The 15,276-nt window shown below is 39.4% G+C and overlaps 1 protein-coding gene across 1 annotated transcript in view; it reads left to right on the plus strand.

Annotated features, from left to right (window-relative positions):
- DOK7 (docking protein 7) overlaps positions 1–15,276 on the plus strand; it is a 108,803-nt gene that overhangs the window by 89,127 nt on the left and 4,400 nt on the right. Inside the window, exon 9 of the mRNA XM_018554959.1 lies at positions 5,503–5,652. Within this exon, the coding sequence (XP_018410461.1) occupies positions 5,503–5,652 (150 nt within the window). The remainder of the gene's footprint in view (positions 1–5,502; positions 5,653–15,276) is intronic.

The following is a 15,276-nucleotide window of genomic DNA, read 5'->3' on the forward strand; positions in this document are numbered from 1 at the left end:
ATTACTTTTTTAGACTTGGAAACAGCTTTTTCTCTGGTGTAAATTTATTAGGAAGAGTTCCTGCAACCAAAACTTGGTTATCCATAACAATAACTGGATAAATAACCAGTCAGGTTATAATTGCAGCACTGATCTCTTTCAGCTGAAGGTACCAACATCTTTTCATTACAATTCCAGAACATAAGAGGGTATATTTCCAATTTAAAGGGTTACCCACAAAATTTCCCTCAGCCCCAGCCCCATAAGTAGGTCAACCCCCCCCCCTTCCTAATCCCAATAGCAATATTTATCATATTTATCTAGATCTTTGCTCCTAGGCTGCGGCAATGATTACATCCCTCTGCCAGCTTCTTGATTCAATGTCCGCACCTATGCAGTTTGGCTCCATGGGCTTCTATGATGCTGGTAGATAGATAGGAGTCGATCCATCTACCCACCTTTATAGAAGCCCCAATCCCAACAGCTATATTTACCTAGATCTTGCTCCCAGGCTGTGACATTGATTACAACGCTCTACAAGCATCTTGATCCAACATTCGCACCTGCACAGTTTGGCACCATAGGCTTCTATGGTTCTGGTAGATGTATAGGCATTGATCCATCTACTTACTCCTATGGAAGTCTAAGGAAGAATAAAGCCTGTTTTTTTTAAGAAGAATGCTAATTCTTAGCATACCCTAACCCCTAAAATTAACCTTTAACCTTAAATGAACCCTGAACAGGAACACTGCAAAAATGTAACCCTCAACCTAACTATAACTCTAACCCTTAAAATAACCCTAAAATAAAATCTTAACCAGAATCCTGCTACTAAACATATACATTTGCATTAACATACTTCCTTAACCCTAATGTTTAAGCACTTCAGCCTTTGCCCTGAATTGACAAGAACAATTTTACATTTCAGCTATGGGCCTATTGATTCATCAATAACTATATCATTACATAAGATAACACAGCAATACATATATTTCTTTTTCGGTGAAAACAAGGCTTTGTCTTGGCAATATTGTCTTGCAAATGTGTTTTATTTTCCATGCAATCTATAGACAAATGGTGTAACAAAAGTTTCCCAGTGTTACAAGATAATTCATTCCATTTACAATAACGCTAAAACTACATCTCTATTAAAAAGGGTGGCAAAGCTATTTTAAAATCAAAATCATTTTTTTTTTAAATTGTGGGCTTTTTTTAAAATGTGCCACTAAAAAAAGTTAAGGTATAAAAAATCAAATATTAATGGTAAACAAAGAGAAATGTAATAATCAGCAGCTAAAGAATAGGTAAGGTGGAAAGGTATAAAAGGTGTTCAGGCATGTTTTAACACACAAGTTTGAAAAAAATAACCTTTGGTGTGCCAGAAATATAGTGTGCTATTTATATAAAATCTTAGTTTTACAAACAAATATGTAATACAGGATCTTTATTTAATACATAAATCACAGATCGTTAGGGGTTTTCTAAAGAGAGAACACAGTTTGCCTACAGACTGTCTATATGTGATTGGGTATCCATAGAGCTCCATCTGAGCACAGGCAGGGAGGGGAAGAGAAGCATTCACTGCTACGACTGATTCTATTTTGTTTGTACATTATAACTTGAGCTACTGAGCACTGTAGGCAGACTTTCTACAATAAAAGCAAGTAAAGCAGCCTGCCAAGCATATGAAAAGTGGTGCTACTTGCTGGCTTAAAAAGAAAAAGTGAAAGCTTTTTAGTCTTAACCTTGAGAAATAAAGAAACAAGATATATGCAAAGACACTTTACATTCTCTGTAATGAGTGTTATGACTGCATCGTGCTTTTTTTATTCTCTTGGACTGTTTGTTGACAAGCAGTCAAGCTGAAATCATTCTGATTTGAATGCAGTGTAAGACAATACTTGCTTGAATAGATGCTTGACTTTTCTTCCGTATAGAATCACTGAATAATACATCGATAATCCTTATCCAGAACTTTGCTGATTATGTTGACCCTGAAATCATTAGAAAACTATTCCTTGCCAAGCTTCAGATAGCTGAGATGTCATAGTGAGACTCTTATAAAATACATTTTAACCTAAAGATGTTTCCAGATTACATATATAAAAACACATCTACTGGAACATTTTCTGTGTATGCTTATCTGCAGACTTTATTTCATGTAACAATTCACATTCATACCAGTCGCTGCCCTCAAGGGCCTTACCATCGAAAGTCCCTATCTCACATACATTCATACATGCACACACATGCTAGGGCTAATTTAGACAGGAGCCAATTAATCTAGAAGTATGTCTTTGGAGTGTGGCAGGAAACTGGAATACCCATAGGAAACCCATGCATGGGAGAACATGTAAACTCCATGCAGATAGAGTCCTAGATTCAAACTGAGGGCTCCAGTGCTGCAAGGAATCTCTCAGATTATACTAAGGCTGTATATAACATCTTGAGGTACCCTTATCAGAATAGCTAAGGTAGTAGTTGTAGATGGAGAGGCAAGGTGGAAAAGGAAATGGGTTTATTCAAGTGGAAGAGCAAAAAGCAAATATAATGTGCAAATGGCAGTAATGCACAGAAGTGAGAATTCACTTTACTAAAGTCATATCCCTAGAAGACATACCTAGCCACTTAGTCATGTGAACTCTACAGACAGGGAAATTCAGCCAATCTCCGATCATACCCTTCAGCAGAGATCAGATGACCAAATAGACTATGTGCCCACCCTTTCATTTTCTTGACCCCACCAGTCCACGTTCTTCTGAGAATGCAGTGTGGGAGATCAAAAACAACGTTTTGAAGTGAAGATAAAGGAATGTCCAAAATCAAAGGAATTTATCAGTGCAACCATCACTGGATGAAACAGAAAGAGAAAACATGCACTGGGGCATCTTTAAATAATGAAGGTACATTGATTGGAGATGCACCGCAATTTTGGCTGCAGAAACATATCTGCAAAATGTCTTTGAATATAATGAAATATATATGTGAACGTTATACAGTATATTTAAAATATTTGCTAGTCCTTCCATGTACTGCTCAAACATCGGTGTGATCAGTTATGATCACACCGATGTTTGTAAATAACTGAGAACAAAGTATTTAGTTACTGTGTCCCCAATTCTGAATGAATAGGAAGTGCTCTGCATCCTGTTCATTCATGATTGCAGACATAGTAACTGATACTATCTCCTTGGCTTATGAATGGACAGGAGCACTCTGTATAGGGGCTTCCTGTTCATTCATAACAGGAGCTGCAGAAAAAGAGATTCTCTTTTTCTATTCAGGGGTCTTTTTAGACCCCTGATATTTCCCCAAAGCCCCTAAAAGTAAAGTGAAAAAATAAATTAAGAAAAAAAAATAATGTAAAAAAAATGTAAAAAGCTTGGAAAAAAAAGTAAGTTTCATTTTCTGTTTCCAATTGCCAAATTTAGAAGTTTTTAGTTTCTAAAAATGTCACCCCTAAGATTGATATCATACTAAAGTAACTCTGAGCTGTTAAGTAAGTTAAGTTATAGAAAGCTAAATAGTTTTAGTTATTGCTACATTAGGTGGCATCTTGGTGTATGCTTTTACTTTCTCTTTGATCCTACAATTGGTAGCACTATCAGACTTCAAGTGACCTCTGACCCCTTAAGTTCCAGCTAAAGTGTCAGGCTCAGGCAAAGAGGGTAAAGTATGGGGGACATATACATATCTTTAGTTAAAGCTCACAATACACTGAATTTCCTGTGAATCCACCAAAATTCTTAGTGTGGGTGGTCCAGCTGCCTCAACAAAACTTGACTAAATCAACTTGTGGCGAAGGAGCCAGTCTGAAAATGTTCAGATGAACAGTCACTGCAGCCAATCGGAAGCAGCCACTGTTCAGGTATTCTGATGAGTATTCTAAATTAAATTAACTAAGACCCTCCTGCTTCCCGCACATGCAGGTTTTTCCCCTCTACTTACCTGAAAACATTCTTCCAAGCTTCCAAGCCATGTGTGCACCACTAGCACTGCCAGACTGAGTGACAACTGCAGAGGACTATGGGGGTTGAGCCATGACGGCCGGTGCACTAACATCCGAGTTCAATAATGCTGCTGGTCATTCAACCTGGAAGTGGGGCAGCAGCTATTTGACTTAGCAGATTTTCTGCAGGTGACATTGCCCAGGAGAAGACAGAGTATTGCAGCAAAAGCTGCATTTTTTAAACCAGGATTAGAGATTAAAACAAATGTTTTATTTAGAAGCTAGAGTTTGGCTTTTATATGTAGAAGCAGTTCTGTAGGTAAATGCTTTCTGCAATAAAACTAAATAAACAGGCATTTTTCTAGAGCTATAAGGGTTCATTACACTCCCACAATATTTATGTGAATTGCTTCTCTTCTCAGCTCAAGCGATTAAGTAGAGAGTAACGATTTCCCAGCCAGTCAAGTTGATGAGCCGTTGACAGATCTTAAGATGTTCATTTGAAGAGGCCACTTAAGATAAAAAAAGATGTGTTAAGGTTTCTAATATTAAAAAAGATTTGATCAGGGAAAAATAATAAAACCCACTGTAGGTATAAATTGTTAGCACCTACAGCTCCAAAACCTTCCTATCATGGCAGAATCTCAGGCTGTTCTAAAAGGCAAAGCTTTGGCATTTATTGATGTTTTGCCTGCCGCTCCCTACCTCCTGTACATTCCTATTGGTTAGCGAAGCTGCCCATCATAATAATGCAGAAGTAAGAATGTGCGGGGTGCAGGGCTTAACGGCAAGCTCCGTCACTGCCCAGAATTGTTTGGGTAGTGTTGCTTGTTGTAGCGGCCCAAGATGCATCCATACAGGAAGGTTTGGGAAGCTGCTGCAGGTATGTACAAGCACCTCTATACGTGCCATGGGTGAGGACTTTATCCCCACTCACACATACACAGAGTATGTATATACAGTATATATGTGTGTATATATATATATAGTCAAGAGGGTAGTTATAGTACAGGGATTTGGTAAATGATTACAGGTGTATCTGTATTTTGAGTGCCTTTCTTTTTTATTGCCCGGAAAAGGCTACATCATATTGTCACTGGTAATTTCTTTAATCTTTAAATAGTTTTGTTAAACTTTTACAGTAAAAGAACTCATACAAGCTGTGGAATCTTGCACTGATATAAACATTAGATAAAACAATAGATTAGTTCTATTGTAGGCAGCGTAGATGAACTGGAAACAGCCAAGTGAACAAGGTTAATAATAATAATAACTGGAACATCCACTTCCTGCACTGTAAGATGATGACCCTAGGTGCTCGTCAAAGGTAGCTGGTAGGTATTAAAAGACATTTATTTGATGACAGATTATGTATTTCATATGGTACCATGAGGGCATAACCTGATTTATATTTTACTTAGGCATGGTAAACATTGGTATATTTAAGCTAATATATTTTTTTTCAGCAGCCTGTGCTGCAGTGTTTCTCTTGGCTAACATTCACAGATCTGAGCTGTAATAGAATGCCATGAGCATGAATTAATCAGAATATATCTGCTTCATCTGGTCAGCAGGGGCAGCAGGTTATCCAGCCGAGCCACTGGTTTCTGACCGACCTCGCAGTGAGACAGCAACTTATGTAAATATCCCTATCAGCCCTACATCAAAGAAACAGCTCCATTACATGGCATTAGAACTTCAAGATCCTAGTACAGGAATACGAGGTAACATTCATTGCTCTCATCCAAGCAGATCTTTCACTAATCACCATGACAATGACTGATTGTTAACCTACTTCATCAGCAGAAAACTAACATTCTACTTGTTCATTTAGCTTCAGCCCACTGAGCTGTAGCCAATAAATTCTGTGCAGTTGACAGTGACTTGTTCTGTGGTCACATTTCAAAGCCTTGCAAAACCTTTCACATTCGCCCACCTATAGCCACCTTCTGAAGCACTCTCAGCAAAAAGATAGAACTTACCTGCCAAGGATACACTGGTCTGTAGTCCCATTGGGTCAGGGACCCAGATGTGACTTCTTTTCCAGCTCATATTACCTTCTGTACAGACTCAAACAGAATTTGTTAAACTATAACCTGCTTTTTTTCCATTTTGTTTTCCCTTAAGGGTCTGTTAGGCTTTTTAAATTGTATGCAAAAGTAATTTGTTTGATTTTGGATAATTTCACGAGTGGCTTTGTCAGTTCTAACGAGTGTTGGGAACATCACCCAGTACTTAGAGCCAAATGGGAAACTAAGTCACCCTAATCCTACCATCACGGTATCTTGAAATGTGTAAAGGCACATACTATTTTTTCAAGAAATGACTGGATGTGTAATAGATTTAAACATGGTGTAAAAGTTGTGAAAATGCCATGTTCATTACGTTTACACTTTTAATCATGTCCTTGACGATAGAATTCTGCCTTAGCACATTTCGTGAGACGATTCTGGTTGGATTAAGCAGACTGAGTTTTCCATGTTTCTACAATGGGGTGAGTTCCCAACACTCATTTTTAAAGGAGGGAGCCACTCCAACAAGTAGTGAAACAAACAGGGTAACAAAACAAATATAATTGAATGTAACTACTACTTATTACACAGTGACCTAGACAAAGAAAACCTTCACAGATACCATATTTATTTATTTATTTCCAAAACTGTTCTTCAGCACGGCCGAAAAGTGAAATATTGCCTTTTTACCACCATTACTAAAAGGAAAGCTCCACTCCAATTAATTATCCACTACCCCATAGCTAAACCCTGATCCCTGCCCTGATATGAACCACAGACCCTGAACCCTGCCCTGATATGAACCACAGACCCTGATCCCTGCCCTGATATGAACCACAGACCCTGATCCCTGCCCTGATATGAACCACAGACCCTGATCCCTGCCCTGATATGAACCACAGACCCTGATTCCTGCCCTGATATGAACCACAGACCATGATCCCTGCCCTGATATGAACCACAGACCCTGATCCCTGCCCTGATATGAACCACAGAGCAGTTCCTAGCCAGCAACTCCATTAGATGACATTGAGACAGCCTCATGTTGTTAGTCTGAAATGACTGATAGCGTAGAACTGCAGTATGAACAAATATGTTACTATTTACAGAGTTGAAAAACTCTCCCTGTATCTGTGAAAAATTAGTGACATAAAGGTGACTTCTATTTTGGTTTCGTTATTTTTTAGAAAGCGCCCTGCACTGAAGTAATAAAAGTCAGTATAATATACAGGCAGTGTGGATGGAGAGGTATTTGTTAATCAATTTGTTTGTTATTCCGACCTTGACTTTTGACGATAGCAGTCAGTGGAGATTATGAGCTACACTTAAAGTCAATTACTTGAAGAATAACTTATCTCATTAAAACAAGATTTACAGATATACATATTCATAACCCATTCTATTCACTCAATATAGATGCATAATTTGCCGCTGAATGAACTTGTTTTAACCATTCTGTTGACCTCTGACATTATACACTGGCACACCATCTTGCATGTGAGCCACAGAGCTAGAACAAACAGTGTATTTGTGATTAGCACTATGAAATACCTGATATTGTTTTAGAAAAATTATTTAAATTATTTAAAAAATATGAAACATCTTTAAAGGAGAACTATGGGGTTAAGGCTTTTCCCCATAGTTCTCCTTAGAGTAACAAGGGGACACAAACTAGCGTCCTCACATCACCCTAAGCTCAGTATACAGCTCGCGGTATACTGAGACGCCACAGTATACCGCGAGCTACTGCTTGCGGTATACTGAGACGCCGCAGCTGAAGCGGATCCCAATAATTATGCCGGGATCCGCCCATCTGCGTGAGTGACAGCTGGCTCTGCCTATCTAGAGGCAGAGCCAGCTGTACCCGCCCCTCCCCCGTCCGATCGGAGCGGGGGAATCCAGCCCCTCCCCTGTCACGGCAGAGAGCTGTGACAGGATCGAGAGGTGAGCGAACGCCGGTATGTGTTCGCTCACCACCCGATCTACTGAGCCGACCTGTGACAGTCTCATTGTCACAGGTTGGCTAGAACTATGAGGTGAGTGAAAAGCAATCACCTCATAGTTCTCCTTTAAAATAGTTAAAAATCTGAAAACTGTACCTTGTTTTTTTTTTATTTTCCAAATACTGTTAAACAAAAGATTAAGTACATACTGTATATGTACAATAGATACAAGTAGATATTTTAACAATTATACATAATATTGTTACAAATAAAGTATGCCAAAATACAAGGCAAATTACTTGTGAAGATTTGTGAAGATTAATTTGTTCTGTTAAAAAACATGCATATTTATTTAGATTTATATCAAAAAATAATATTTGTTAATCTTTTTGAACAATTTAATTATAAAAAAAGTAATGACATAATTCAAACATAATTGAAAAAAGTTCTCTATTTGGATAACAATATCTGAAATGCTTCAATTGACTTGCATAAGAAGAAAAAAATAGACAGAGGGGTAGAACTGAGCAAATCCTCTATAGACTATTTATAAAATATATGTTGTGATTTCTTACATTCATTAAGTCAGTTTACAAATTAAAACATGAAAAGCAATTAAAAACTAAAGTTGCTAATTTTAAAAGTTGATTTTGTTAATACATAAAATCATTGTTATTGCTTTGTTCCTATTAATAAAAATTCAAAACATTCTTTAAAAATCTTTTCAAGTCGGGAAGGAAATCAGTGTATACCTTTCATTTCAGTTAGGATTACTGGGTCCTTAAACTACAACAATCTGGTAACCTCATGCTGGTACTTTACATAGATCATCTAACCAGTTGTGTATTGTTTTCTGTTCCTGCCTAGACTGGAAAATAGAAGCTGGAATCTGATCCAAAAAGGATCACAGATACTCTTCTTTCAACAATGAAATATACTGGGCTGTTCTACTTAATCTAAGTCATAGGGGGTTATTCACAGAGGAGCCAAAGGATCCAGCCGCAGCTTTGGCTGATCCTTTGGCTTTCTTCGGCCGAGCTCTCTTCGGACTGAACCGAAGGGCTGCTCTACAGGCTATACACTACAGCCGAAGGCCGGCCTTTCACCCTGCAAATGACAGCTGGGTGGAGCCAGCTGTGATCTCATGGCTGGCTCGGCCCAGTTGTAATGACAGATCAGTGTCCCCAAATGACCTGGGGATGCTGATCTGTCATTTAACAATAATAACTCGGTGTAGCCGGCCGTGACGTCATGTCCGGCTCCACCCAGTTGTTATTCATTGGCCGGGACCTGCTAAAAGACTATAGCAGGTGTCGACCAATAGGAAACAGTTGGGCGGGGCTAGCTGTCACTGCTAGCTCTGCCCAATTGTATTTTATTTTCTTTTTTTAAAATCTTTATTTCTTTTTTAAATGTAATCTTTATTTACATTTCAAAAAATATGTTTTCAATGTGAAGGGGAATAGGGCCGAACAGCAGCGACTTAGCTGCCAGAGCTTTGGCTCAGCCAATCCAGATGTTGGATCGGCTGAGTCGAAGTCCTTCTGCACTTCGGCTGACCGCAGAGCATGTTCGGCTGACCAGAGTGCAGCTGAAATCAGCCGTACTGAGCTGTAGTGAATAGATGAACATTGTTCGGCTCACTTCACTATGGCTCGGTTATTCCCCCGGCTGCCTTCGGCAGCTTTGTGAATAATCCCCATAGCATACTTCATAGTTTATATCATTATACACATTGAGAAGCTAAGAAAATTCATACTACTCCTAAAGTTTTTTTACAGCCAAGTGGCATACATTTAATTATGACACCACAATTGCAATGCAACGTTAAAATGCAGAAGGTGTATATTATACTTTTTATTAAGACCATATACACTATATGGCCGAATGCTTGTGGGCTTCTGATTATCATACCTATGTGAGTTTGTTAGACAACTCATGTTAAAATCATATGGAATTGACCCCCGCACTTTGTAGTAACACCTTTTGTTTTTTGCTTCCCACAAGATTCTGGAGTGTGTCGGTGGGAATTTTTACGAATTCCGCCAAAATTCAGCCAAAAGAGCCGTGACATGGCTGGCTCTGCCCACTTGTCATTTGAGGGGAAAATGGTCTGCTTCGGCAAACTGTTCTCCCCGCTTCGGCTGTGAGTACGGCTCACGTTCGCCTGCTGTATGGGCTATTGAGAATAGCCCGTCCAGCAGCCCTTCGGTTCGACTGAACCAAAGGGCTTCAGCAGCCGAAGTGAACCGAAGGATCAGCCGAAGCTACAGCTAGATACTTCGGCTCCTTAGTGAATAACCCCTCTAGACACTCCACAGAAATAAGAAAAAAAACCCAGCTTGCGTTCCCCCAGCAATTCATACCAGATTTTTTAGGTCTGATAGGAATGTTAGGGGGCAACCCTGATGTAAAAAAACAAAAACAAAAAAAAACAGTGTGCAGTTTCCCCGGCAATTCATATCAGACCCTTTAGGTCTGGTAGAAATCTTAAGAGGGAACCCCAACACCCATAAAATGAAAAAAAAATCCCATACCAGACCCTTAATCGGGGCATTGGGAGGGTGCTTTTCCAGGGGGGAGGCCCCTGGAAAAGCACATTGTGCCAATGCCAATGGGGACAAGGGCCTCTTCCCCACAACTACTGCCCAGTGGTTGTGGGGGGTCTGTGGGCAGGGGGGCATATCTGCATCTGGGTACCCTCTTTCATAAAGGGGACATCCAGATGCCCGTCCCCTTGTGAATGAGTATGGGGTTCTTGTACCCCTACTCATTCAATAAAGAGTTAAATAAAATGTAAATAAATAGACACCATAGAAAAAATTCCTTTAATTGAACAAAAAAAAACACAATACAATTTTTTGACAAGTCCTTTATTTAAAACAAAGAAAAAAAAAAGCCCCACAAAGTCATTCCAGCATCGGCCAACAAATAATAAAAATAAAAACCTTCCCGATGCAATGTTTACATCAGGCAGTGGGCAGAAATAAACAAAGCCTGCTAATGGCTATTTAAATTTGAAATAGCCAAAAGCAGGCTGGCTAATGCACCCACCCACTGCTTGAAGTCAGTCACAGAGGAGCGGACTTGAGAGAACTTTCTCTTTCAGGTCTGCTCCTCTGCTGATTGACATCAGGCGGGGGGGGGGGAAACAATAGCCTGCCTGATATTGGCTATTGCAATTTAAAATAGCCAATAGCAGAATTACTTTCTTTCACTGTCTTCTGTCAGTTCGCAGAGGAGCGGACCTGAGAGAGAAAGTTCTCTCTCAGGTCTGCTCCTCTGCTGATATACAGAAGGCAGTGGGCAGAGCAATAGCCACCCTGCTATTGGCAATTGCAATTTAAAATAGTCAAGGGACTTTTTTTTGTAAATAAAGGACTTATCAAAAATTTGTATTATGTTTTTTTGTTCAATTATTCACAAGTGCGGGGCACCTGTGAATGTAGATGAGCCCCTCTGCCCGCAGACCTCCACAACCACCGGGCCAGGTTTGTGGAGAAGAGGCCCTTGTCCCCATGGGCATGGATACAAAGTGCGTTTCCAGGGGGTCTCCCCCTGGAAAAGCACCCTCCCAATGCCAAGGGCATGTGGTCTGGTATGGTGGAGGGGTGGCGCGCTCACTCGTCCTCCCCTTTTTCTGCTCTGTCAGGCTGCTGCCCAGATTAAGGGTCTGGTATGTGATTTTAGAGGGGACCCCTCATTTTTTTTTAGTGTTGGGGTCCCCCTTAAAACTCCTAGCAGACCTAAATGGTCTGGTATGAATTTTTGGGGGAACCACACACAGTTTTTTAAAATTATTATTATTTCTGTGAACAGTTAAACACGTGTTTTCTGTGACAGCTGTCAGATAATTTATATTTGGGATCGAAGTGTCCTCAAAGAAGCAGAAGCTGTTACAGAATAACACAGATCTCTCAGCTTCTTTCTTTATTTACATTTTGTAACAATATTCTGTAACATTGTTTTCATTCATGATACAAGTCAGAGAAGCCAAAGGGCGGTAAATGACAGCTCTCCCGCTTGTTGTGTTTCGGTCCAAATAAAATTTGCATGTACCTAAATTTCGTTATCAAGCGTTTGGATTCGTTATTTCTGTAATTCGGAAATTTGGATGCATCCAAAATTTTTAATTCTACTGCCAGACTCTTTCCCTCAACTTTGTTGATGAACCCAAGGAGACATATAAGTTCCATTGCAAAATCTCCATGTGTTGGTCAGGCTCATTGCACTCTGACAAATCAAACAGGAAAGAAAACAAATGAATGCATTTCAGGCTTCAGCAATTTTTCTTGTTTAATTAAAAAGCAGGAAAAACAAAGAGAAATCCCTCTTGGTTTGGAGTCCCTGATATACAGTATACTAAGCAGCTTATGAAGAAAAAAAAACCTGTTTGATGGAATCAACACACACATGACATTATAAACCATAAATAAAGCAATAGCTAAATATAACCACCACATGCAATGTCTATACAAATAATTATTTATTGCATAATGAAGAGGGACATATCACCTAAAAATCATAGTAATTAAAGTGACACTGCACTAAGGAGTTAAATCTTAAAAATGCATTCAAGTACCCTAACTATTAACAAAAATGTATCTTATTTGTGTATCACTCGGCTGTAGATCCTCAAATCATCTCTGAATTGGTGCTGACACTGTCCTTCTATCTGGAGGGTGTATACCATTGTTCCCCATGGTCCCTGTGTGTGTGTTGTAAAGTAGCCAACGTTCTAAGCTCACTCCCATTATGTACTACAATCTCAATACAAATAAGTAAACTAAACATGAGATTGTAGTCCATCACAGGGACGAGCTTGGAGTGGTGGCTACTTTACAACACACATAGGGAACAAAAGTAGCCACCCTCCAGAAGGAAGGACAGTGTCAGCATGAATCCAGAGATGATTTGAGGATCTACAGCCAAGTGATACACAAATAAGCTACTGTTTTGTTAATAGTTAAGGTACTTGAATGCATTTTTAAGATTTAACTCCTGAGTTTAGTGTCATTATAAATAAAATATCCCTTTACCTGACCCCTCTTCCACAGTGACCCTTTTTTTCAGATATATATGTTTAGTACTATTTATATCTTATTATATATCAGTATAGTCTCCTTGGATTTGAGCATTAAAGTGTTGCTCAAGTCTAATTCACAAGTAGCTTGTATTTAGCATATATAATAAAAAAGTTTCACGTAGTATAATAATAATTATTATTACTGGTATTATAATACAGGATTTATATAGCGCCAACAGTTTGCACAGCACTTTACAATATAAGGAAGAGAGCTTACACTCTAAAAGGGAGGGGCAAGTGATACATGAGTGATACATGAGGAGATACCATATAGCAGAGATGCAGAGATATCCACTGTTCCAGTTGTGCTGAAGTTATGATTTAAGCACATCCAAATCTCATTTGTGACTGGAGAGAAATAAGTAGTTATTGCTGGCCGCAGCCCGGCAAGTGAAATTGTGCATGCAGCCCTGGGAATTACATATACACTCTATCTTATACCTTAAAGTGATATTAAAGTAAAAATGTTTTGAAGCTATTTCAAATGATGAATAAATCACTCACAATGGATGCTGTTCCTTGTTGTATAAAAGTTTTACCTTCCTGCAGAATCAGTCAGCCCTCCATCAAACAGGTCCTTTTTTCATGATAAGCTATTTAAACAGCAGCAGGGGTCACCTTCAAAGAAAGAAAAGGACTCTTCAGTGAGAAATATGTCAGAGGTGACACCCGCTGCCATTAAAGCAAAAGAGAAGTTGCTTTAGCCCGGTGTGTAGTGATTAATTTTCTTTTCTGATTGGTTGATGCACATGAGGTGCATGTTGGGTTCATTCATTTTTTATGGAGAGAAAGCATTGATCAGCAGTCGACTGTTGAAATTTCACAACCCCTTGTGTACATGTGTACACAAAAAATTTGTACAATTCCGAGTATCCTTCATTGCCTGGAAGACCCCCAACAATCCATTTGAAATTTAGAAGTAAGACAGAAAACGAACTTGTCTCATACCCCTCAGGCCCTCCTGAATACACTTTCATATAAAAATCAAATCCTACTTAAAACCAGCCTATACAACCAGACACGAACACTGTTTATAGGCCATGGCCGTTAAACTTCTCTGTAGCGTACCCCTTGCCTTGAACAGTCACGGTGTCCATTTGTAGGAAGTAATAGTGCTTGTACTCTGAACTATGATCATACACTGAGTATGTATCTTAACTCTCTATGGAAGCACAGTGATGTAGGATACATTTTTTGAGCTGTAGAGAGGAGGGCCTGATATATACACTCGTAGGTGAAATACACTACCAATGCAGCTCCAACAGGGCCCAGTATAATTGTCAAATTTATCTTAGCATGTATACAGTTACATGTAAAAATCCCCCACTATCTAGTTGTCTTTACATTCACAAAACATACCTAAAAATATATTTTTAAATATTTCTATTGCCTAGACTTGATGGCAATGTGTAGATAAGGGACAACCTGGGGTTTTTTATGTGCATTACTATACAATGTACCAACCAAGCCTTAAAGTGATATTAAAGCCTCCTTTTTAAAAAAAAATGTCCTACAAGGAGACCCTTCTTTGCTGGAGGCTGTTGTTGTTTTCCTTTAAAAGCTGTTCCTCGTTTTTCCTTTAAAATTCCTGGTTTTCTAGTGGGTCCCCGCAGGAATCTTCCCCTCGCCCCCTGTACGGGTGCCACCATCGTTCTAATGGAGGCACCCGTGCGTGCTCCTGCTCGCAGTGGCTGTGTGCGTCCATAGACACACACAGCCCTCTGGCAGGCCACGCCCCTTCTCACTTTGATTGATGGCAAAAGGAGCCTATGGCTCCTCTGCCATCAGTATCCTCCCCCCGCAACCTGGAAGTTTGGGGAACGGAGGATTGGGTCAGGACTGGCGTCAGGGACGAGCGTAGCTGACAGGTAAGTGTGGGGGGGACTGGGGGAGAAAAAAGGTGCTGGGCCGTTTTTATCCTAATGCAGAGAATGCATTAAGATAAAAAAAGCCCAGACTTTAATACTACTTTAAGCGCTTTAACCTTTTCTTAGGACAAACACTGTGCACATCTAGTTCAAAGTAAAAGTTGTGCTGTGTGAACGGAAACATGTAACTAATATAAAGTAGGTATTATATCAATTTGGCTGCAAAAGCAGAAATACACTTTTTAGCAGTGCCTAATAGAGCTGCACTACTTGCTGTTTTCAGCGTGTGTTGGGCCACACCTTTGAATTTATAAACCCTTTCTGACAATGCAATTATGTAGGCATTGTAAATACACTGGAAGATAAAAGTCTGTTTTCTGAGACTGTATAAAATATAATTCAGTACATTAGCAGAGAATAGTTTACACATTATAGGTGA

Source organism: Nanorana parkeri, unplaced genomic scaffold (genome assembly GCF_000935625.1).
Source record: "Nanorana parkeri isolate BGI_ZX_2015 unplaced genomic scaffold, ASM93562v1 scaffold180, whole genome shotgun sequence".
Lineage (NCBI taxonomy): Eukaryota > Metazoa > Chordata > Amphibia > Anura > Dicroglossidae > Nanorana > Nanorana parkeri.